The following is a 23,550-nucleotide window of genomic DNA, read 5'->3' as shown; positions in this document are numbered from 1 at the left end:
GAAAAAAAAAATGTTCTATAATAAAGATTTTAGAAAAAAATATGAGGATTAAATGGATATATGCAGCAGATAAGTGAACAGTTCACACTGCACTGTGATAATAATTGTATTGAGGAAAAAATCAGTAAATGTATAAGATGCATTGTAATTTTATGTTTGCATATTTATTGCGGAATATTTTTTTTTAAAGTTGTATAGTATGATAACTGGAAAAAAAGTAAAACACTAATTGACAGGTCTAGTAGAATACAGAACACATTGTTTTCTTATACAGCTGAGAGATTTGATTGTGAAACTTGAGAGAAATGTTGAGGGTCGTATATTAGTTATTGGACGAAATCACATGAATGCCTGGATGCCTAGAGATCCACCTACCTGGGGAACATTACGGGGATCAACACCCCCATGGCCCCGTCCACGACCAGGTTTATTCAAGAACGAAAAAAATGTGATTTTATACACCCTCAATAATTTGTGAGTATTCTAACATATTGTTTTATAAGATTCATTTATTTTTCTTTAGAGCAATGATTTCTCATACTGTGTTTTAACCTGCACTCTTGACCTGCACTCCTGACCTGCACTCCTGACCTACACTCCTGACCTGCACTCCTGACCTGCACTCCTGACCTACACTCCTGACCTACACTCCTGACCTACACTCCTGACCTACACTCCTGAGAAAGCAGTGATTCTTAAATGATAAACTTTGTGCAAAAGCTACATTAGTGAATGTTGTTAGGTAAGACACATATGCAACAGTTAGGTATCTTTATTATGAAACGTATTTTATACCATTTTAATGTTCACATTAGTGAATGTTAGGTAAATGGACACAGATGCAACTAATGTGACATTTTATTGTGGCAATGTTTTGCTTTCCAGGTCTTTGTCATACTGTTACAAACATCACAAGGACACAGAGTTTTTTTTTTTTTCCAAAAAACCGGCTGTATCCCACCAAGGCAGGGTGGCCCAAAAAGAAAAACGAAAGTTTTTCTTTAAAAAGAAAAATGAAAGTTTTTCTTTTTAAATTTAGTAATTTGTACAGGAGAAGGGGTTACTGGCCCCTTGCTCCCGGCATTTTAGTCGCCTCTTATGACACGTATGGCTTACGGAGGAAGAATTCTGTTCCACTTCTCCATGGAGATAAGAGGAAATAAACAAGAACAAGCACTAGAAAGAAAATAGAAGAAAACCCAGAGGGGTGTATATATATATATGCTTGTACACATGTATGTGTAGTGTGACCTAAGTGTAAGAAGAAGTAGCAAGACGTACCTGAAATCTTGCATGACACAGAGGGTATATACGTATATACAGTGGTCCCCCGCTTTTCGTAGTTCCCGGCAATCATAAATTCGCCAATCATAGGGGTATTTTCGTATAAACATGGACTCGCTTTTCATAGGTTGACTTGCGAGTCGTAGTTCATCCGGGATGCGTACCCACTGCGTGAGCCGGGGCGGCAGCCAGTCTGGCATTGTTTACAAGTGAGCGAAGGTCCCCTCACGTGCTCCAGCAAAATATTTCATAATATTCCATTTATTTTAGTGCTTGCAAGTACTAAATAAGGTACCATGGCTCCAAAGAAAGCTCCTAGTGCCAAGCCTGTGGTAAAGAAGGTGAGAAATACGATTGAATTTAAGAAAACCATCATTGAACAATATGAAAGTGGTACAAGTGTGGCCGAACTGTCCAGGATGTATAAGAAACCCTACACAACCTTATGTTCCATAGTGGCCAAGAAAAATGAAATAAAGGATGCTGTTGTTGCAAAGGGAGTAACTATGCTGACAAAAATGAGATCACCAGTACTGGAAGAGGTTGAGAAGTTATTATTGGTGTGGATAAATGAGAAACAATTAGCAGGAGATACTCTTATGACTTCGATTATTTGTGAAAAGGCTAGGCAGTTGCATGAAGATTTGGTAAAGAAATTGCCTGCAAATAGTGGTGAAGTGAGTGAATTTAAGGCCAGCAAAGGCTGGTTTGAGAGATTTAAGAACCATACTGGGATACACAGTGTGGTAAGGCATGGTGAGGCTGCCAGTTCAGACCACAAGGCGGCTGAAAAATATGTGCATGAATTCCAGGAGTACATAGAGGCTGAAGGACTGAAACCTGAACAAGTGTTCAATTGTGACAAAACAGGCCTCTTTTGGAAGAAAATGCCAAAGAGGACCTTCATTACACAAGAGGAAAAGGCAATGCCAGGACACAAGCCTATGAAAGACAGGCTGACGCTAATGTTCTGTGCTAATGCTAGTGGGGATTTAAAAGTGAAGCCATTACTAGTGTACCATTCTGAAAATCCCAGAGTGTTCAGGAAAAACAATGTTATGAAGAGTAAATTGTGTTTTGGAAATCTAATAGTAAGGCATGGGTCACGAGGGAAATTTTCGTCGAGTGGTTCAATGAAGTGTTTGGCCCTAGTGTAAAGGAGTATCTCCTGGAAAAGAAATTGGATCTCAAGTGCCTGCTAGTAATGGACAATGCACCTGCTCATCCTCCAAACTTGGATGACCTAATTTTCGAGGAGTTTGGGTTCATCACAGTAAAGTTCTTGCCTCCGAATACCACTCCTCTCCTCCAACCCATGGACCAGCAGGTTATTGCAAACTTCCAAAAACTCTACACAAAAGCAGTGTTTCACAGGTGCTTGACTGTGACCACAGACACTCACTTGACCCTAAAGGAATTTTGGAGAGAACACTTCAGCATCCTCCACTGCATAACCCTTATAGGTATGGCTTGGGAGGGAGTGACTACCAGGACTTTGAACTCTGCCTGGAGAAAATTGTGGCCAGATTGTGTCGACAAGAGGGATTTTGAAGAATTTGGGACTGACCCTAATGAGCCTATGTCTGTTGTAAAATCAATTGTGGCACTGGGGAGTTCCATGGAGTTGGATGTGAGTTTGGAGGATGTGGAAGAATTGGTGGAAGACCACAATGAAGAGCTCACCACTGAGAAGCTGCAAGAGCTTCAGCAGGAAGAGCAACACATCGCAGCTCAGAATCTTGCTGCAGAGGAGGAGGAAGAGAGATGGAAGAAGGTGCCTTCTTCAGAAATTAGAGATTTTTACTATGTGGGGTAAGATGGAAAGCTTTATGGAGAAACATCACCCTAACAAGGTTGTTGCAAGCCAGGTTGGCAACATGTACAGTGACAAAGTCTTGGGCCATTTTAGGGAAGTGTTAAAGAGACGCCAGAAACAGAGCTCTCTCCACAGTTATTTTGTGAGACAGGACTCCAGTGACTCTCAAGGTGGTCCTAATGGCATTAAGAAACAGAGAAGAGAAGCAACCCCAGAAAAGCAAATGGTACCTGAGGTGTTGATGGAAGGGGATTCCCCTTCCAAACTATAAACAATCCACTCTCTCTCCTCCTCCAGTCTCCCATACACTAAGAAGAATCTCCAATAAAGGTAAGTGTTATGCTGTTAATGTTTCATTCATCATTTCCCATTGCATTGTTTATGTACTACATGTATATTTCATGTTAAATTTTTTTTTGTTTTAATACTTCTGGGTGTCAGGAACGGATTAATTGTATTTACATTATTTCTTATGGGGAAAATTGATTCGTAAATCGTAAATTTCGTTTATAGTAACGGCTCCAGGAACGGATTAATTACGAAAAACCACGGCCGACTTGTTGAAAAAAAAAAAAAAAATATATATATATATATATATATATATATATATATATATATATATATATATATATATATATATATATATATATATATATAGATAGATAGTTCCTTGATAATGTGAGTAGTCACGAAAGCGCTTGGAATTTCTCTATTCTTTCAGAGTGGTTGTTTTGCATATATATATATATATATATATATATATATATATATATATATATATATATATATATATATATATATATATATATATAAATATATATATATATATATATATATATATATATATATATATATATATATATATATATAACTATATATATATATATATATATATATATATATATATATATATATATATATATATATATATATATATATACTATATATATAATATATATATATATATATATATATATATATATATATATATATATATATATATATATATATATATATATATATATATATGTCACCATGGTTGTTTAATATATCTATAGATGGGGTTGTAAGAGAAGTAAATGCGAGGGTCTTGACAAGAGGCGTGGAGTTAAAAGATAAGGAATCACACATAAAGTGGGAGTTGTCACAGTTGCTCTTTGCTGATGACACTGTGCTCTTGGGAGATTCTGAAGAGAAGTTGCAGAGATTGGTGGATGAATTTGGTAGGGTGTGCAAAAGAAGAAAATTAAAAGTGAATACAGGAAAGAGTAAGGTTATGAGGATAACAAAAATATTAGGTGATGAAAGATTGGATATCAGATTGGAGGGAGAGAGTATGGAGGAGGTGAATGTATTCAGATATTTGGGAGTGGACGTGTCGGCGGATGGGTCTATGAAGGATGAGGTGAATCATAGAATTGATGAGGGGAAAAGGGTGAGTGGTGCACTTAGGAGTCTGTGGAGACAAAGAACTTTGCCCTTGGAGGCAAAGAGGGGAATGTATGAGAGTATAGTTTTACCAACACTCTTATATGGGTGTGAAGCATGGGTGATGAATGTTGCAGCGAGGAGAAGGCTGGAGGCAGTGGAGATGTCATGTCTGAGGGCAATGTGTGGTGTGAATATAATGCAGAGAATTCATAGTTTGGAAGTTAGGAGGAGGTGCGGGATTACCAAAACTGTTGTCCAGAGGGCTGAGGAAGGGTTGTTGAGGTGGTTCGGACATGTAGAGAGAATGGAGCGAAACAGAATGACTTCAAGAGTGTATCAGTCTGTAGTGGAAGGAAGGCGGGGTAGGGGTCGGCCTAGGAAAGGTTGGAGGGAGGGGGTAAAGGAGGTTTTGTGTGCGAGGGGCTTGGACTTCCAGCAGGCGTGCGTGAGCGTGTTTGATAGGAGTGAATGGAGACGAATGGTTTTTAATACTTGACGTGCTGTTGGAGTGTGAGCAAAGTAACATTTATGAAGGGGTTCAGGGAAACCGGCAGGCCGGACTTGAGTCCTGGAGATGGGAAGTACAGTGCCTGCACTCTGAAGGGGGGGTGTTAATGTTGCAGTTTAAAAACTGTAGTGTAAAGCACCCTTCTGGCAAGACAGTGATGGAGTGAATGATGGTGAAAGTTTTTCTTTTTCGGGCCACCCTGCCCTGGTGGGAATCGGCCAGTGTGATAATAAAAAAATAAAAATTATATATATATATATATATATATTTTTTTTTTTTTTTTTTTTTTTCAACAAGTCGGCCGTCTCCCACCGAGGCAGGGTGACCCAAAAAAGAAAGAAAATCCCCAAAAAGAAAATACTTTCATCATCATTCAACACTTTCACCACACTCGCACATTATCACTGTTTTTGCAGAGGTGCTCAGAATACAACAGTCTAGAAGCATAAACATATAAAGATACACAACATATCCCTCCAAACTGCCAATATCCCAAACCCCTCCTTTAAAGTGCAGGCATTGTACTTCCCATTTCCAGGACTCAAGTCCGACTATATGAAAATAACCGGTTTCCCTGAATCCCTTCACTAAATATTACCCTGCTCACACTCCAACAGATCGTCAGGTCCCAAGTACCATTCGTCTCCATTCACTCCTATCTAACACGCTCACGCACGCTTGCTGGAAGTCCAAGCCCCTTACCCACAAAACCTCCTTTACCCCCTCTCTCCAACCCTTTCGAGGACGACCCCTACCCCGCCTTCCTTCCCCTATAGATTTATATGCTTTCCATGTCATTCTACTGTGATCCATTCTCTCTAAATGACCAAACCACCTCAACAACCCCTCTTCTGCCCTCTGACTAATACTTTTATTAACTCCACACCTTCTCCTAATTTCCACACTCCGAATTTTCTGCATAATATTTACACCACACATTGCCCTTAAACAGGACATCTCCGCTGCCTCCAACCGTCTCCTCGCTGCTGCATTTACCACCCAAGCTTCACACCCATATAAGAGTGTTGGTACTACTATACTTTCATACATTCCCTTCTTTGCCTCCATAGATAACGTTTTTTGACTCCACATATACCTCAACGCACCACTCACCTTTTTTCCCTCATCAATTCTATGATTAACCTCATCCTTCATAAATCCATCCGCCGACACGTCAACTCCCAAGTATCTGAAAACATTCACTTCTTCCATACTCCTCCTCCCCAATTTGATATCCAATTTTTCTTTATCTAAATCATTTGACACCCTCATCACCTTACTCTTTTCTATGTTCACTTTCAACTTTCTACCTTTACACACATTCCCAAACTCATCCACTAACCTTTGCAATTTTTCTTTAGAATCTCCCATAAGCACAGTATCATCAGCAAAAAGTAACTGTGTCAATTCCCATTTTGAATTTGATTCCCCATAATTTAATCCCACCCCTCTCCCAAACACCCTAGCATTTACTTCCTTTACAACCCCATCTATAAATATATTAAACAACCATGGTGACATTACACATCCCTGTCTAAGACCTACTTTTACCGGGAAGTAGTCTCCCTCTCTTCTACACACCCTAACCTGAGCCTCACTATCCTCATAAAAACTCTTTACAGCATTTAATAACTTACCACCTATTCCATATACTTGCAACATCTGCCACATTGCTCCTCTATCCACTCTATCATATGCCTTTTCTAAATCCATAAATGCAATAAAAACTTCCCTATCTTTATCTAAATACTGTTCACATATATGCTTCAATGTAAACACCTGATCTACACATCCCCTACCCACTCTAAAACCTCCTTGCTCATCCGCAATCCTACATTCTGTCTTACCTCTAATTCTTTCAATTATAACCCTACCGTACACTTTTCCTGGTATACTCAGTAAGCTTATTCCTCTATAATTTTTACAGTCTCTTTTGTCCCCTTTCCCTTTATATAAAGGGACTATACATGCTCTCTGCCAATCCCTAGGTACCTTCCCCTCTTTCATACATTTATTAAACAAAAGTACCAACCACTCCAACACTATATCCCCCCCTGCTTTTAACATTTCTGTCATGATCCCATCAGTTCCAGCTGCTTTACCCCCTTTCATTTTACGTAATGCCTCACGTACCTCCCCCACACTTACATTCTGCTCTTCTTCACTCCTAAAAGATGGTATACCTCCCTGACCAGTGCATGAAATTACTGCCTCTGTTTCTTCCTTAACATTTAAAAGTTCCTCAAAATATTCTCGCCATCTACCCAATACCTCCATCTCCCCATCTACTAACTCCCCTACTCTGTTTTTAACTGACAAATCCATATTTTCCCTAGGCTTTCTTAACTTGTTTAACTCACTCCAAAATTTTTTCTTATTTTCATTAAAATTTCTTGACAGTGCCTCTCCCACTCTATCATCTGCTCTCCTTTTGCACTCTCTCACCACTCTCTTTACCTTTCTTTTACTCTCCATATACTCTGCTCTTCTTATAACACTTCTGCTTTGTAAAAACCTCTCATAAGCTACCTTTTTCTCTTTTATCACACCCTTTACTTCATCATTCCACCAATCACTCCTCTTTCCTCCTGCCCCCACCCTCCTATAACCACAAACTTCTGCCCCACATTCTAATACTGCATTTTTAAAACTATTCCAACCCTCTTCAACCCCCCCACTACTCATCTTTGCACTAGCCCACCTTTCTGCCAATAGTCGCTTATATCTCACCCGAACTTCCTCCTCCCTTAGTTTATACACTTTCACTTCCCTCTTACTTGTTGTTGCCACCTTCCTCTTTTCCCATCTACCTCTTACTCTAACTGTAGCTACAACTAAATAATGATCCGATATATCAGTTGCCCCTCTATAAACATGTACATCCTGGAGCCTACCCATCAACCTTTTATCCACCAATACATAATCTAATAAACTACTTTCATTACGTGCTACATCATACCTTGTATATTTATTTATCCTCTTTTTCATAAAATATGTATTACTTATTACCAAATTTCTTTCTACACATAGCTCAATTAAAGGCTCCCCATTTACATTTACCCCTGGCACCCCAAATTTACCTACTACTCCCTCCATAACATTTTTACCCACTTTAGCATTAAAATCCCCAACCACCATTACTCTCACACTTGATTCAAAACTCCCCACGCATTCACTCAACATTTCCCAAAATCTCTCTCTCTCCTCTACACTTCTCTCTTCTCCAGGTGCATACACGCTTATTATAACCCACTTTTCACATCCAATCTTTATTTTACTCCACATAATCCTTGAATTAATACATTTATAGTCCCTCTTTTCCTGCCATAGCTTATCCTTCAACATTATTGCTACTCCTTCTTTAGCTCTAACTCTATTTGAAACCCCTGACCTAATCCCATTTATTCCTCTCCACTGAAACTCTCCCACCCCCTTCAGCTTTGTTTCACTTAAAGCCAGGACATCCAGCTTCTTCTCATTCATAACATCCACAATCATCTCTTTCTTATCATCTGCACAACATCCACGCACATTCAGACTTCCCACTTTGACAATTTTCTTCTTCTTATTCTTTTTAGTAATCTTTACAGGAAAAGGGGTTACTAGCCCATTGTTCCCGGCATTTTAGTTGACTTTTACAACACGCATGGCTTACGGAGGAAAGATTCTTATTCCACTTCCCCATGGATATAAAAGGAAAATTAATAAGACCAAGAACTATTAAGATAAAATCAAAGAAAACTCAGATGAGTGTGTATAAATAAATGTGTACATGTATGTGTAGTGTGACCTAAGTGTAAGTAGAAATAGCAAGACATATATATATATATATATATATATATATACATATACATATATATACATATATATATATATATATATATATATATATATATATATATATATATATATATATATTTTTTTTTTTTTTTTTTTTTTCTCTCAACAAGTTGGCTGTCTCCCACCAAGGCAGGGTTACTCAAAAAAGAAAGAAAATCCCCAAAAAGAAAATGCTTTCATCATCATTCAACACTTTCACCACACTCACACATAATCACTGATTTTGCAGAGGTGCTTAGAATACAACAGTTTAGAAGCATATACGTATAAAGATACACAACATATCCCTCCAAACTGCCAATATCAGGTCCCAAGTACCATTCGTCTCCATTCACTCCTATCTAACACGCTCACGCACGCTTGCTGGAAGTCCAAGCCCCTTGCCCACAAAACCTCCTTTACCCCCTCTCTCCAACCCTTTCGAGGACGACCCCTACCTCGCCTTCCTTCCCCTATAGATTTATATGCTTTCCATGTCATTCTACTTTGATCCATTCTCTCTAAATGACCAAACCACCTCAACAACCCCTCTTCTGCCCTCTGACTAATACTTTTATTAACTCCACACCTTTTCCTAATTTCCACACTCCGAATTTTCTGCATATTTACACCACACATTGCCCTTAGACAGGACATCTCCACTGCCTCCAAACGTCTCCTCGCTGCTGCATTTACCACCCAAGCTTCACACCCATATAAGAGTGTTGGTACTACTATACTTTCATACATTCCCTTCTTTGCCTCCATAGATAATGTTTTTTGACTCCACATATACCTCAATGCACCACTCACCTTTTTTCCCTCATCAATTCTATGATTAACCTCATCCTTCATAAATCCATCCGCCGACACATCAACTCCCAAGTATCTGAAAACATTTACTTCTTCCATACTCCTCCTCCCCAATTTGATATCCAATTTTTCTTTATCTAAATCATTTGATACCCTCATCACCTTACTCTTTTCTATGTTCACTTTCAACCTTTACACACATTCCCAAACTCATCCACTAACCTTTGCAATTTTTCTTTAGAATCTCCCATAAGCACAGTATCATCAGCAAAAAGTAACTGTGTTAATTCCCATTTTGAATTTGATTCCCCATAATTTAATCCCACCCCTCTCCCGAACACCTTAGCATTTACAGTGGACCCCCGGTTAACGATATTTTTTCATTCCAGAAGAATGTTCAGGTGCCAGTACTGACCGAATTTGTTCCCATAAGGAATACTGTGAAGTAGATTAGTCCATTTCAGACCCCCAAACATACACGTACAAACGCACTTACATAAATACACTTACATAATTGGTCGCATTGGGAGGTGATCGTTAAGCTGGGGTCCACTGTACTTCTTTTACAACCCCATCTATAAATATATTAAACAACCATGGTGACAGTACACATCCCTGTCTAAGACCTACTTTTACCGGGAAATAGTCTCCCTCTCTTCTACACACCCTAACCTGAGCCTCACTATCCTCATAAAAACTCTTTACAGCATTTAATAACTTACCACCTATTCCATATACTTGCAACATCTGCCACATTGCTCCCCTATCCACTCTATCATATGCCTTTTCTAAATCCATAAATGCAATAAAAACTTCCCTACCTTTATCTAAATACTGTTCATATATATGCTTCAATGTAAACACTTGATCTACACATCCCCTACCCACTCTGAAACCTCCTTGCTCATCCGCAATCCTAAATTCTGTCTTACCTCTAATTCTTTCAATTATAATCCTACCGTACACTTTTCCTGGTATACTCAATAAACTTATTCCTCTATAATTTTTACAATCTCTTTTGCCCCCTTTCCCTTTATATAAAGGGACTATACATGCTCTCCGCCAATCCCTAGGTACCTTCCCCTCTTTCATACATTTATTAAACAAAAGTACCAACCACTCCAGCACTATATCCCCCCCTGCTTTTAACATTTCTGTCATGATCCCATCAGTTCCAGCTGCTTTACCCCCTTTCATTCTACGTAATGCCTCACGTACCTCCCCCACACTTACATTCTGCTCTTCTTCACTCCTAAAAGATGGTATACCTCCCTGACCAGTGCATGAAATTACCGCCTCCCTTTCTTCCTCAACATTTAAAAGTTCCTCAAAATATTCTCGCCATCTACCTAATACCTCCCTCTCCCCATCTACTAACTCCCCTACTCTGTTTTTAACTGACAAATCCATACTTTCCCTAGGCTTTCTTAACTTGTTTAACTCACTCCAAAATTTTTTCTTATTTTCATTAAAATTTCTTGACAGTGCCTCTCCCACTCTATCATCTGCTCTCCTTTTGCACTCTCTCACCACTCTCTTCACCTTTCTTTTACTGTCCATATACTCTGCTTTTCTTATAACACTTCTGCTTTGTAAAAACCTCTCATAAGCTAACTTTTTCTCTTTTATCACACCCTTTACTTCATCATTCCACCAATCACTCCTCTTTCCACCTGCCCCCACCCTCCTATAACCTCATATAACCTATTTATTTATTTTCTAGGTAGTAGGTTGGTAGACAGCAACCGCCCAGGGAGGTACTACCGTCCTGCCAGATGAGTGTAAAATGAAAGCCTGTAATTGTTTTACATGATGGTAGGATTGCTGGTGTCCTTTTTTCTGTCTCATAAACATGCAAGATTTCAGGTATGTCTTGCTACTTCTACTTACATTTAGGTCACACTACACATACATGTTATTTATTATTATTATCACACTGGCCGATTCCCACCAAGGCAGGGTGGCCCGAAAAAGAAAAACTTTCACCATCATTCACTCCATCACTGTCTTGCCAGAAGGGTGCTTTACACTACAGTTTTTAAACTGCAACATTAACACCCCTCCTTCAGAGTGCAGGCACTGTACTTCCCATCTCCAGGACTCAAGTCCGGCCTGCCGGTTTCCCTGAATCCCTTCATAAATGTTACTTTGCTCACACTCCAACAGCACGTCAAGTATTAAAAACCATTTGTCTCCATTCACTCCTATCAAACACGCTCACGCATGCCTGCTGGAAGTCCAAGCCCCTCGCACACAAAACCTCCTTTACCCCCTCCCTCCAACCCTTCCTAGGCCGACCCCTACCCCGCCTTCCTTCCACTACAGACTGATACACTCTTGAAGTCATTCTGTTTCGCTCCATTCTCTCTACATGTCCGAACCACCTCAACAACCCTTCCTCAGCCCTCTGGACAACAGTTTTGGTAATCCCGCACCTCCTCCTAACTTCCAAACTACGAATTCTCTGCATTATATTCACACCACACATTGCCCTCAGACATGACATCTCCACTGCCTCCAGCCTTCTCCTCGCTACAACATTCATCACCCACGCTTCACACCCATATAAGAGCGTTGGTAAAACTATACTCTCATACATTCCCCTCTTTGCCTCCAAGGACAAAGTTCTTTGTCTCCACAGACTCCTAAGTGCACCACTCACTCTTTTTCCCTCATCAATTCTATGATTCACCTCATCTTTCATAGACCCATCCGCTGACACGTCCACTCCCAAATATCTGAATACGTTCACCTCCTCCATACTCTCTCCCTCCAATCTGATATTCAATCTTTCATCACCTAATCTTTTTGTTATCCTCATAACCTTACTCTTTCCTGTATTCACATACATGTGTGTATATATATATATATATATATATATATATATATATATATATATATATATATATATATATATATATATATATATATATATATATATATATATATATATATATATATATTATATATATATATATATATATATATATATATATATATATATATATATTATATACACCTGGAAAATCCTAGAGGGACTAGTACCGAACTTGCACACGAAAATCACTCACTACGAAAGCAAAAGACTTGGCAGACGATGCACCATCCCCCCAATGAAAAGCAGGGGTGTCACTAGCACGTTAAGAGACCATACAATAAGTGTCAGGGGCCCGAGACTGTTCAACTGCCTCCCAGCACACATAAGGGGGATTACCAACAGACCCCTGGCAGTCTTCAAGCTGGCACTGGACAAGCACCTAAAGTCAGTTCCTGATCAGCCGGGCTGTGGCTCGTACGTTGGTTTGCGTGCAGCCAGCAGCAACAGCCTGGTTGATCAGGCGCTGATCCACCAGGAGGCCTGGACACAGACCGGGCCGCGGGGGCGTTGACCCCCGAAACTCTCTCCAGGTAAACTCCAGGTTATATATATATTATATATATATATATATATATACAGTGGACCCCCGGTTAACGATTACCTCCGAATGTGACCAATTATGTTAGTGTATTTATGTAAGTGCGTTTGTACGTGTATGTTTGGGGGTCTGAAATGGACTAATCTACTTCACAATATTCCTTATGGGAATAAATTCGGTCAGTACTGGCACCTGAACATACTTCTGGAGTGAAAAAATATCGTTAACCGGGGGTCCACTGTGTGTATATATATATAATATATATTTATACATATGTATAATATATATATATATACATATATATATTATATATATTATATATATACATATATATAATATATATATATTTTATTTTTATTTTATTATCACACTGGCCGATTCCCACCAAGGCAGGGTGGCCCGAAAAAGAAAAACTTTCACCATCATTCACTCCATCATTGTCTTGCCAGAAGGGTGCTTTACACTACAGTTTTTAAACTGCAACATTAACACCCCTCCTTCAGAGTGCAGGCACTGTACTTCCCATCTCCAGGACTCAAGTCCGGCCTGCCGGTTTCCCTGAACCCCTTCATAAATGTTACTTTGCTCACACTCCAACAGCACGTCAAGTATTATATATTTATTCTAGGTAGTAGGTTGGTAGACAGCAACCGCCCAGGGAGGTACTACCGTCCTGCCAAATGAGTGTAAAACGAAATCCTGTAATTGTTTTACATGATGGTAGGATTGCTGGTGTCTTTTTTTCTGTCTCGGGAACATGCAAGATTTCAGGTACGTCTTGCTACTTCTACTTACATTTAGGTCACACTACACATACATGTACAAGCATATATATACACACCCCTCTGTGTTTTCTGCTCTTTTCTTTCTAGTTCTTGTTCTTGTTTATTTCCTCTTATCTCCATGGGGAAATGGAACAGAATTCTTCCTCCATAATCCATGCGTATTGTAAGAAGCGACTAAAATGCCGGGAGCAAGGGATTAGTAACCTCTTCTCCTGTATATATTACTAAATGTAAAAGGAGAAACTTTCGTTTTTCCTTTTGGGCCACCTCGCCTTGGTGGGATACGGCTGGTGTGTTGAAAGAAAGAAAGATATATATATATATAGGTACCACATGAGGTGAAAGATAGGGGGTGGTTTTAGTAGTAGTCATTGTAGTAGTGGTAGTAGTAGTTACAGTTGTAGTAGTAACACAAGTGGAGGTAACTCTAGTTTGCTGTATGATGGCAGGGCTTATTGTTTTGAGTAGAAATCTGGCTAAGACCTTCAAAATGACAAAGCTACTTTTATTTTGTTTAATGGTGTAAGAGATGGTGATTAAAAATGACTCCAGGCACTTATGCCTGGAGGAGTTTGCTTATTTGATCACTAGGCAGTCATCACTGTATCTCAAGATGGTTGGAGGAGTTTCTGTGCTGCACACATGCATTGTTCAAGTTATTCATTGAGACATGTTTGAAGGGTAGGTGCTGTTTCACTGACGTACACCTTGTCACAGCCTCCACCTGCACTGACTGGTTCGAGGTTCTTCACTCTGGTCCGGGCCAGGTCTTTGATGGATGTACTGGTTGCGATGGCAACTTGAATGTTACTTGTACAAGTACTTTGGAGACATTCAAGGCAACTTGGTGAATGTTGCGACCTTTCATTGGTTTTCTGTATTTGCCAGGCTATTGTTATATATAGATAACACTTCCTGCTTAGGTTAAATTAGGTTAACATAAATTAACCAGAATTATCCTGATCTGTTCAAATTAAAAAAAAAAACCTGACCAGCAAATATGTCAGTTCTTCGTATCATTGACTGAGTAAACATTGAGAAGTCACTGAGAGGCCAGAGTTTCAGAAAACCATAGGTGTATTCTTTTTACTAACATTGCTACCTGTATGTTATGATTGCTTTTAAACTTGCACACTTTCTTAGATGGCATATTTTTGTTATATGTATATAGCAAGATAGTAATGGAATGAGTGATGATGAAAGTGTTTCTTCTTTTTTGGGTCGCCCTGCCTCGGTGGGAAACAGCCAATGTGTTAATAAAAAAAATAATTATAGTCAAGAATTGAATGTGAGTACCTCCCATTTTCCCAGGCTCTATATGACCCCTAAGGGTTTAGCACCCCCATGAATTAAATAATTACTGTATATTTGATATTTATATTCAATCTGTGTACATAAATTTACATTAAGTTCAGATTTTTTTAACATTTTTGATGTGGTGGTAGAGAGGCAAGTTTTAGAATCTTTTGATAGATGGTTCCATATTTTTGGGCCTGTTATTTGCATTTATTTTCTACTCAGGTTAAGTCATGAGGGGTTCTTGGATCAAATATGAATGCCTCCCATTCACCTAGTCACTGTATAACCCTTATTAGCTATAATAATATAATATGCAGTCTGTTGCAGCTCTTCAAAATGAGTAAGTATTAGGTAATACCATGTATGTACATCACATAATTTAAAGTATAGTGTATTAATTCTTCATCTGTAACTGTGTGACCTTTATGGGTTTAATGCCTTCCATGAGTACAATAATAATCTTCATTTGTATTCTTTTTTTTTATTTTGCTTCAGTAGACATTTGATTTACTAAATGTTATTCCATATTTGTTACTAGGACCAAAGATGACGGATTCTTCATATATGCTGCCCTCCAATCTGGATATGGAACTAAAGTTGTAACTAAGTATGTATGATATGTAGTCTTGAGAAGTAAACTATAATTCCAGGACTGTAACACTGTATTACCATTCTCAGTCAATCAAATTAATATTTTCTTGATGTTCATTTCATGTAAACACATTACTGTACATATTGAGATACAAATAGTACTTAAGCAATATCAGAAGTTAAAATAATATTTATTCCTGAAGAAAATATAAGATATTTCCATGAAGACTACTTATTAAATCATTTATTCAGTGACTTGCTACGAGACCATCTGTTTCGTCTGGGACAGACAACACTGAGAGAGACTTTCCGACGTTGGCAGAGAATTCACCAGATAATGATCATTCCATCACTTTCTGGTGCCCATGTATTGGTATGCACTGTCCAGTATTGCACTTTCTTCTTTTCATCATATATAGAGAAAAGTCTAGCTTGGTTAATGGGGAATATTATACAACTGTGGTATAGTGCAGTACCTGGATTGTAGGTAAAAGACACACATGCAGTTGTCAAGATATTAAGGAAATGTTTCGCCACAAGTGGCTTCTTCACTCCACTTGTAGTGAAGCATTTAAAAAATGTCTTTATCAGTGCATACATGTCTTTTGCCTACAACTTGTTGGTAATGCCATACCACTTTCACCAATACTTAAATTGTTTGGTAAATCAGTTAGGTTTTCAATAGTAATTTAAGCATAATGCACTCTTATCCCCTGAGTATATTGCAAGGTTCATCATAACTCTGTTCATAACATTAATTTGCAATAGTCAAACATGTTGGTGTGGGTAAAATGGGACTATGTTGGCCATGGACAAACACTTCTTAGTTTTGCTCCTAGATGCACTTATAATCTTAAAAATAGGATTCAGAAATATAGGATAAATTATAACTGATATCTAAATTTTCAAGATCATTTTTGTCCTTGGATGGAGGCTGTGGAGCTACAGTAGCAGCACTTGGTCCCTCAGAGTTAGGAACATCAACTGCAACTGTCCTGCACTCTCAGTCCTCACCCTCCACCCTCTCCTCCTGTACACTCCCACACTTTCACCTCTCTCACTTAAATTTTCTCTTTGACCTCTCACATTTCAACTTCATCACTTTTGCCTCACATGCTTCAACTTCCTCACTCTCACTGTCCACCAGGGCTTGACTTTAGTGTTGCTAAGTTTTTGCTTATGCTCTTTAGAGGGAAGAAATACCAAGCTCCATTTGTAACTTCAAAACCATCTCAGCTGTCGTATCTGCACACCTCTACAAAGACAGTGATAGTGTGAATGATAGTGAAAGCGTTTCTTTTTTTGGGTCACCCTGCCTTGGTGGGAGACAGCCAGTATGTTTAAAAAAAAATTGTGGCCTATGCTATAAATAACATTAAATATACATACTGTAACATGTGGATAAATGATATAAAATATACGTACCGATAATGAAACAATGAACTGCTAATTTATTCACTTCAGACAAAAGAATGATGGCAGCCACTGTACAACAGTCTTCTTTTTATTAAAAAAATTCATATACTCACTGCTGTTTGTAAATAACATTGGGGATGGGAATGAACTGTTACATTTTAAAAGCTGTGAATAAATTGTTTAGTATTTTTTATTGTTAATGGGAAGTGCTAAACTTGTAGAGGTGATACAGTGGGAGGTAGTAAGGTTTGATTTAGGGAAAGGTACGGTAGCTCCAATTCCATTGATAAAGAGCCCTTCACCAACATGAAGGCACCCTTTCTGAAGGGTGTGTTTACAAAGTTCATTGAAATAGTATCATTATGAGCAAATCCAGTGTGCCTTCCATTAGGGTTCTCAAGGACCCCAGTGGAAATAAGTCACTTTGTCTCACTTTTTTGTGTTATCCTAAATAATTTACACATATATGATAATTGTACTTATGTGTACCTGTACCTAAATAAAGTTACAGTGGAACTCCGGTTTTCGTACGGTCCGCATATCGTACAATTCGGATTTAGAACACTTTTTTGGGCGAAATTTTGGTCCGGATTTTGTACCTCCATCTGGAAATCATATGTATCAGACACATCTGCCTGGGCCACTCATACATTCATGACTCACTCTTGGGCACATTAAATGTCTTATTTTACATTAATATAGACATTTTCATTAATACATCTATGATATTGTCTTGAAAATTATATAAGAGACACATTACATAGCATATAAACATGCTTTTGTTACTCGTTCACTAAGAGTGCCCCTCTAGTCTTAACGCTATAGTAATCATGCTAATATGTAATAATAATCACTTTTGGGCACATCAAAATTATGTAAGAAACATGTTACATAGCATATAAACATGCAATGTTTATATGCTATGGAGGGGTGGTAGTCAGTGGAAGAAAAACATTACGTTTTCTCCTGTCCAGCTTCAGAGAAAATGTGTATGAATCTGCGTTGGCCCAGTAACCACTCTTAATACATAAGGCTTTTGTTTACAGTTCTTGGCATGCATTATTCATTACTTCTCCCTTTGTTTATGATGGCATAAAGGTAGTTGTTAGAAATTATTAAACTTAGTGAGCATGGTATGTCGATGGTAATAATGTAGCTCTGGGCCTTAGTGTAGGTATTTGGCAGGTGTAGCCCAGGCTACACCTAACAGCTACGTACACTGACTTCCTACAAATAAATACTACTCACCTCTCACCCTGCATTAAAACTACAAATATTTTAAGGTAAGTAATGAATGTACTGTGTATGTATTTTACTTTTTATTGTGTTTCTTAATGCCTAGTTCTATTACTAACTTAATTTATTTTTTGTTAATATTTTTGTGTGTCTGGAACGGATTAATTGTATTTACATTATTTCTTATGGGAAATATTTATTTGATTTTCGTACGTTTCAAATATAGAACGACTTTCTGGAACGGATTAAGTACGAAAACCGGAGTTCCACTGTACTTACTCATACAAGTGCTGAAATATGTTGGAGAGAGAGGATACAACTTTATTTCATATTAGATACACTTTTAAACATCAAACATTTCTCAACAGCACTGGCAGTCCTCTCACTCTGAGCATGAGCCAAGTCAGTAAAATTTGTGTGAAGACAAGGACAAGTTTCAGAAGAAACTTTTCTTGGGACAACATTTTGCTGTGTACAGCTTAATACAGCTCTTCAAACAAGATACTATTTTAATTAAATCTTCTTCTGCAGAATGCCATTTCATGCAGCAAACTTTGTAGTGATACAAATGTCAAAAAATATCCTCTAGTTCCCTGTGATGTACTAACACACACCTTGAAGAAAAGGTTTATTATTAGCAGCATCTCACAGAACTTTCAACACCTCAATTCTGTTTTATCACCTTCCTCATCATGATACCTTACCTAGTATCTTACTTGTGATTCCAAACTCCACACCTGCATTTACCAAAAATATTCTACATTACTTCTGCTCTTTCCTGAATTTTTTGTATTAATGATTTTTTTTTTTTGACTGTAGGATGACAGATTTTTCTTTGCAGTTTATTAACATTTGCTTATTGCACTCAGTTTCCTGCAGTCTTTAACACCAGTGCCCAGTGTGGAGTAAATGGTGGCTGGCACATCCCATATGATGACAAAACCCCTCGTCACTCGTACCAGCTGCCTACCACTTGGATTTGCCTACAACCAACACCTACAAGGCAGAATATACAATTCTCTCAAGTCAAAAATGCACGTAAAAATGAGGTTAAAGACAGTGTTGCTCAATATATGGAAAATACACAGTCAAGGAGACAGCCTAGGAAATATAATTTTGACCAGAGTGATAGTATGCAGCAAGAAAAAATGAGAACATCAAGAGCGACAAATTTCAAGCACTCAGGAACGTCAATATCAAAGGATCTCAAGCAGAGGCTCCTAAGAAATATTAATGGGTCTGTGTCAAGAAAAAATAATAGAAAAAATGAAATGATGGATTTGAAGACATACTCAGTTTTAGATATATTTGACAATACTGATAAGTAGAAAGTAAAATTTTGGTTTGTATAATTTTCTAAATTGGCAAATTTATTATAGAGCTGAATGTTGTAAAAATTATATGTGATCTCGGTTTTTAACACATTTGCCATTTTGCATCACTTGTTTTCTAGCAGTCTTGCCAGAGGTCAGCAGACATCACAGTTCAAGCTAGCTGTATGTACTGTATATGTATTTATTTGTCCCATGTACAAATATCATACATATATATACAGCCTCTTCTCACTTAGCGACATACTCATTTACCGACGACTCAGACCTATGACGGGCTCTGACCAGTATGCATACCTAAATAATGTATATTAGAGCTGATTTCCTCTATTCTGTTTATTACAATATACAGTACACTACTGTATAAACATTTAAAAATACATGTATACAAGAAATGTTATAACAAGTGCAAGGTGATATTAAAACAGTATCAAAGATGGTTGACACAAACCCACTACCATTATAGTATGCTCTTCACATAGGGATGAGAGGCTGTATATATATATATATATATATCTTTCTTTCTACTTTACATTTTTTTGTTCTGTTATTCATATATTTATATTGTATCCTTGAAATGTCTCATACTTTAACCCTTTGACTGTCGCGGCCGTATATATACGTCTTACGAGGTACGGTGTTTGACGTATATATACTCATAAATTCTAGCGGCTTCAAATCAAGCAGGAGAAAGCTGGTAGGCCCACATGTGAGAGAGTGGGTCTGTGAGGTCAGTGTGCACCATATAGAAAAAATCCTGGAGCACGCAGTGCATAATGAAAAAAAAAAAAACTCCGACCATTTTTTAATTAAAATGCCGACTTTGTGGTCTATTTTCGTATAGTATTTATGGTTGTATTCTCGTTTTCTTGGTCTCATTTGATAGAATGGAAAACATATTATAGAAATAGAGGTGATTTTGATTGATTTTACTATAAAAAGAACCTAGAAATGGAGCTCAAAGTAGGGGAAATGTTTGATTTTTGCCGATGTTCAAAAATAAACAAATGATGCCATTGTCCAATAAATGTCCAACTAGCCATTCTAATATGCAGTCATGAATGAGTTGATGTTATTTATACAGTATTATATATAGTATTGCAGTAGTCTGCATAATAGTAAGTCTTCTATTTTTTGTTTGAATAAAAATTCAAAATAGAAAGCAAGAGTAATATCAGAGGGGCCTGGAGACATGACTGATGAGCAAAGAAAATGTTATTTTAGAGCCAGGAATGTCTGCATTGTTCATTCTGGACCTTATTTTGAAATTGTCATATTTTTTAGTTTTCGTGAAATTGGCCAAATTGCAAATTTCTGACCACATTATTAGGTAGTTGAAATCGGTAAATGGGCAGTTTCTTGTACTCAATCGATAGAAAAAATGGAGTTCTAAAGAAATAGCTATGAGTTTGGGTGACTGGAACAACGGAATTAGCCGAAAATAGGGCTCAAAGTGGGCGAAATCGCCGATTTGTAAACAGCGCTGAGGTCGCTAACTTCGCGAGAGCATAATTCCGTCAGTTTTCCATCAAATTTAGTTTTTTTGGTGTCATTACAATCGGGAAAAGATTCTCTATCATTTCATAAGAAAAAATAATTTTTTTTTTTTTAAATTTTGCGACACCAGGAGACACCTCAGGATTGGGGGTTGCGACAGTCAAAGGGTTAATGCTAAACACTTAAGTGAAATAAATAAAAAATCTTGGTGAAAGCATTTGAGTATTCCTTAAGTAATAGGGAAACCACATGTATTTTGGAAAATATTAACAAATATAAATTGCTTAACCCGTAAACGGTCCAAGTAGATCTACGTTCACATGTGTAGTGCTACAAAAGTAGATCTATGTTTTTTTACATATTTTCAAATATAACAAAAAAAAAGTAGATCAAAGTTTTTTTACACATTTTCAAATGTAAAAAAACAAAAAGAAGATCTACTTTTTTTACATACTTTCAAATGTTGAAAAAACGTATATATACGTTTGGACCGTTTACGGGTTAAATGCTAATTTTTTTAAAACATCTATCATCTCTCCCCTGCCATTACTCACCCTAATTGTCTTCCTAGAAGGTTACAGTAAAAACACACAAACAAACAAACAAACAAACAAACAAACATGCACACACACACACACACACACACACACACACACACACACACACACACACACACACACACACACACACACACACACACACACATACACACACACACATCGGCCTGACGACACTGGAGGACAGGAGGGTCAGGGGAGACATGATAACGACATATAAAATACTGCGTGGAATAGACAAGGTGGACAAAGACAGGATGTTCCAGGGAGGGGAACACAGAAACAAGAGGCCACAATTGGAAGTTGAAGACACAAATGAGTCAGAGAGATAGTAGGAAGTATTTCTTCAGTCATAGAGTTGTAAGGCAGTGGAATAGCCTAGAAAATGACGTAGTGGAGGCAGGAACCATACACAGTTTTAAGACGAGGTTTGATAAAGCTCATGGAGCGGGGAGAGAGAGGGCCTAGTAGCAACCGGTGAAGAGGCGGGGCCAGGAGCTAGGACTCGACCCCTGCAACCACAAATAGGTGAGTACAAATAGGTGAGTACACACACACACACACACACACACACACACACACACACACACACACACTCACTGCAGAACTGTACGACCTGCATGGGTTTAGCTCTTGTTTTTAATATAACCCTGAAGAGTGCAGACATAGAGATTGAATTGTCCCACCTACCTGGAAGGTGAAGGTGTTTTACCTCTCTCCAGAAACTGGCTAACTGTCTTTTCCTGAATTAGTACATTAGTATAATGTATTTGCAGATTCCATTATTTTGGACCTATTGATGTTGATAAAGGGCTCTTGGTTCAAGGAATTTAAAGCAACCTACCCTTCCTCTGATTAACTCTGATTGCCTGCCATTTTCCCTTGCTGTACGGCCCTTGCTAGTTTAGTGCTTCCTCCACAAAGGTTAATAATAGTAACATAGCTAGTAGGATACCATGACTTGCAAGTCAGCTTATTCTTAACTATGGTTGCATACAAGCATCAAGAGGATGAACATATAGATCTTCAAGTATATTTTTAATTTTTATACAGCATTCTAGCTTATTAAATTGAAATGTTAACTAAAAATCATACTTCTACCCAGACTTGTGCAGAAGAGTAACTGATAAGATGGATAGCTGTGTGGAAGGTCCTAAACAGGTACTTGGTTTAGATAGCCCTGTTGTATGTATGGGCAGTGTGTGGAAAGATACATTCCACTACATTGGGTCAAATGTGACTGTCTCCCATTCCGTATTTCCCAGGAGCTGTACGACCTCTGTGTTTTTAGTGCTTCCCTATCAGTGTAATAATGGAGTGAGGGATGGTAAAAGTGTTTCTTCTGTTTTTGTTCACCCTACCTCAGTAGGAGACAGCTTGTGTGTTAAAAAGAAAAAAAATTGATTGTGATGTAAGCACATTTCTGGAAAGACAGTGATTGAGTGAATGATGGTGAATAAGTTTTCTTCTTTGGGTCACCCTTTCTTAGTGGATGGTGGCTGTCATGTAAAAAAAGTAATAATGAGGTAAGACAATGAGAAATAACTTACAGGGAGTACATAACTGCAGAAACTAAATTCAGAAGTGTAGATAACCACTAATTTATATAAACTTTATGTTAAAACTTATCTGGGAAAGAAATCACTCCTTGCTGACTCTTAAGTGGTGCTTCCCCATCCCCTTAGCTGTATGACCCTTAGAGTTTACCACTTATACTGATTTTAATATAATAATCTTCATCTTGATTCAAA

The 23,550-nt window shown here is 37.9% G+C and overlaps 1 protein-coding gene across 1 annotated transcript in view; it reads left to right on the top strand.

The window, feature by feature from the left end:
- LOC128697917 (mitochondrial ribonuclease P catalytic subunit-like) overlaps positions 1–21,450 on the top strand; it is a 31,633-nt gene extending 10,183 nt beyond the window's left edge. Inside the window, exons 7-10 of the mRNA XM_070099599.1 lie at positions 275–474; positions 15,710–15,778; positions 16,015–16,135; positions 19,284–21,450. Of these exons, the coding sequence (XP_069955700.1) occupies positions 275–474; positions 15,710–15,778; positions 16,015–16,135; positions 19,284–19,742 (849 nt within the window). The 3' untranslated portion in view covers positions 19,743–21,450. The remainder of the gene's footprint in view (positions 1–274; positions 475–15,709; positions 15,779–16,014; positions 16,136–19,283) is intronic.
- The last annotated feature ends 2,100 nt before the right edge of the window (positions 21,451–23,550 follow it).

Source organism: Cherax quadricarinatus, chromosome 68 (assembly GCF_038502225.1).
Source record: "Cherax quadricarinatus isolate ZL_2023a chromosome 68, ASM3850222v1, whole genome shotgun sequence".
NCBI classification, from domain to species: Eukaryota; Metazoa; Arthropoda; class Malacostraca; order Decapoda; family Parastacidae; genus Cherax; species Cherax quadricarinatus.
The sequence above is the reverse complement of the archived record's forward strand: the minus strand, read 5'-3'. Positions and strand labels throughout refer to the sequence as shown.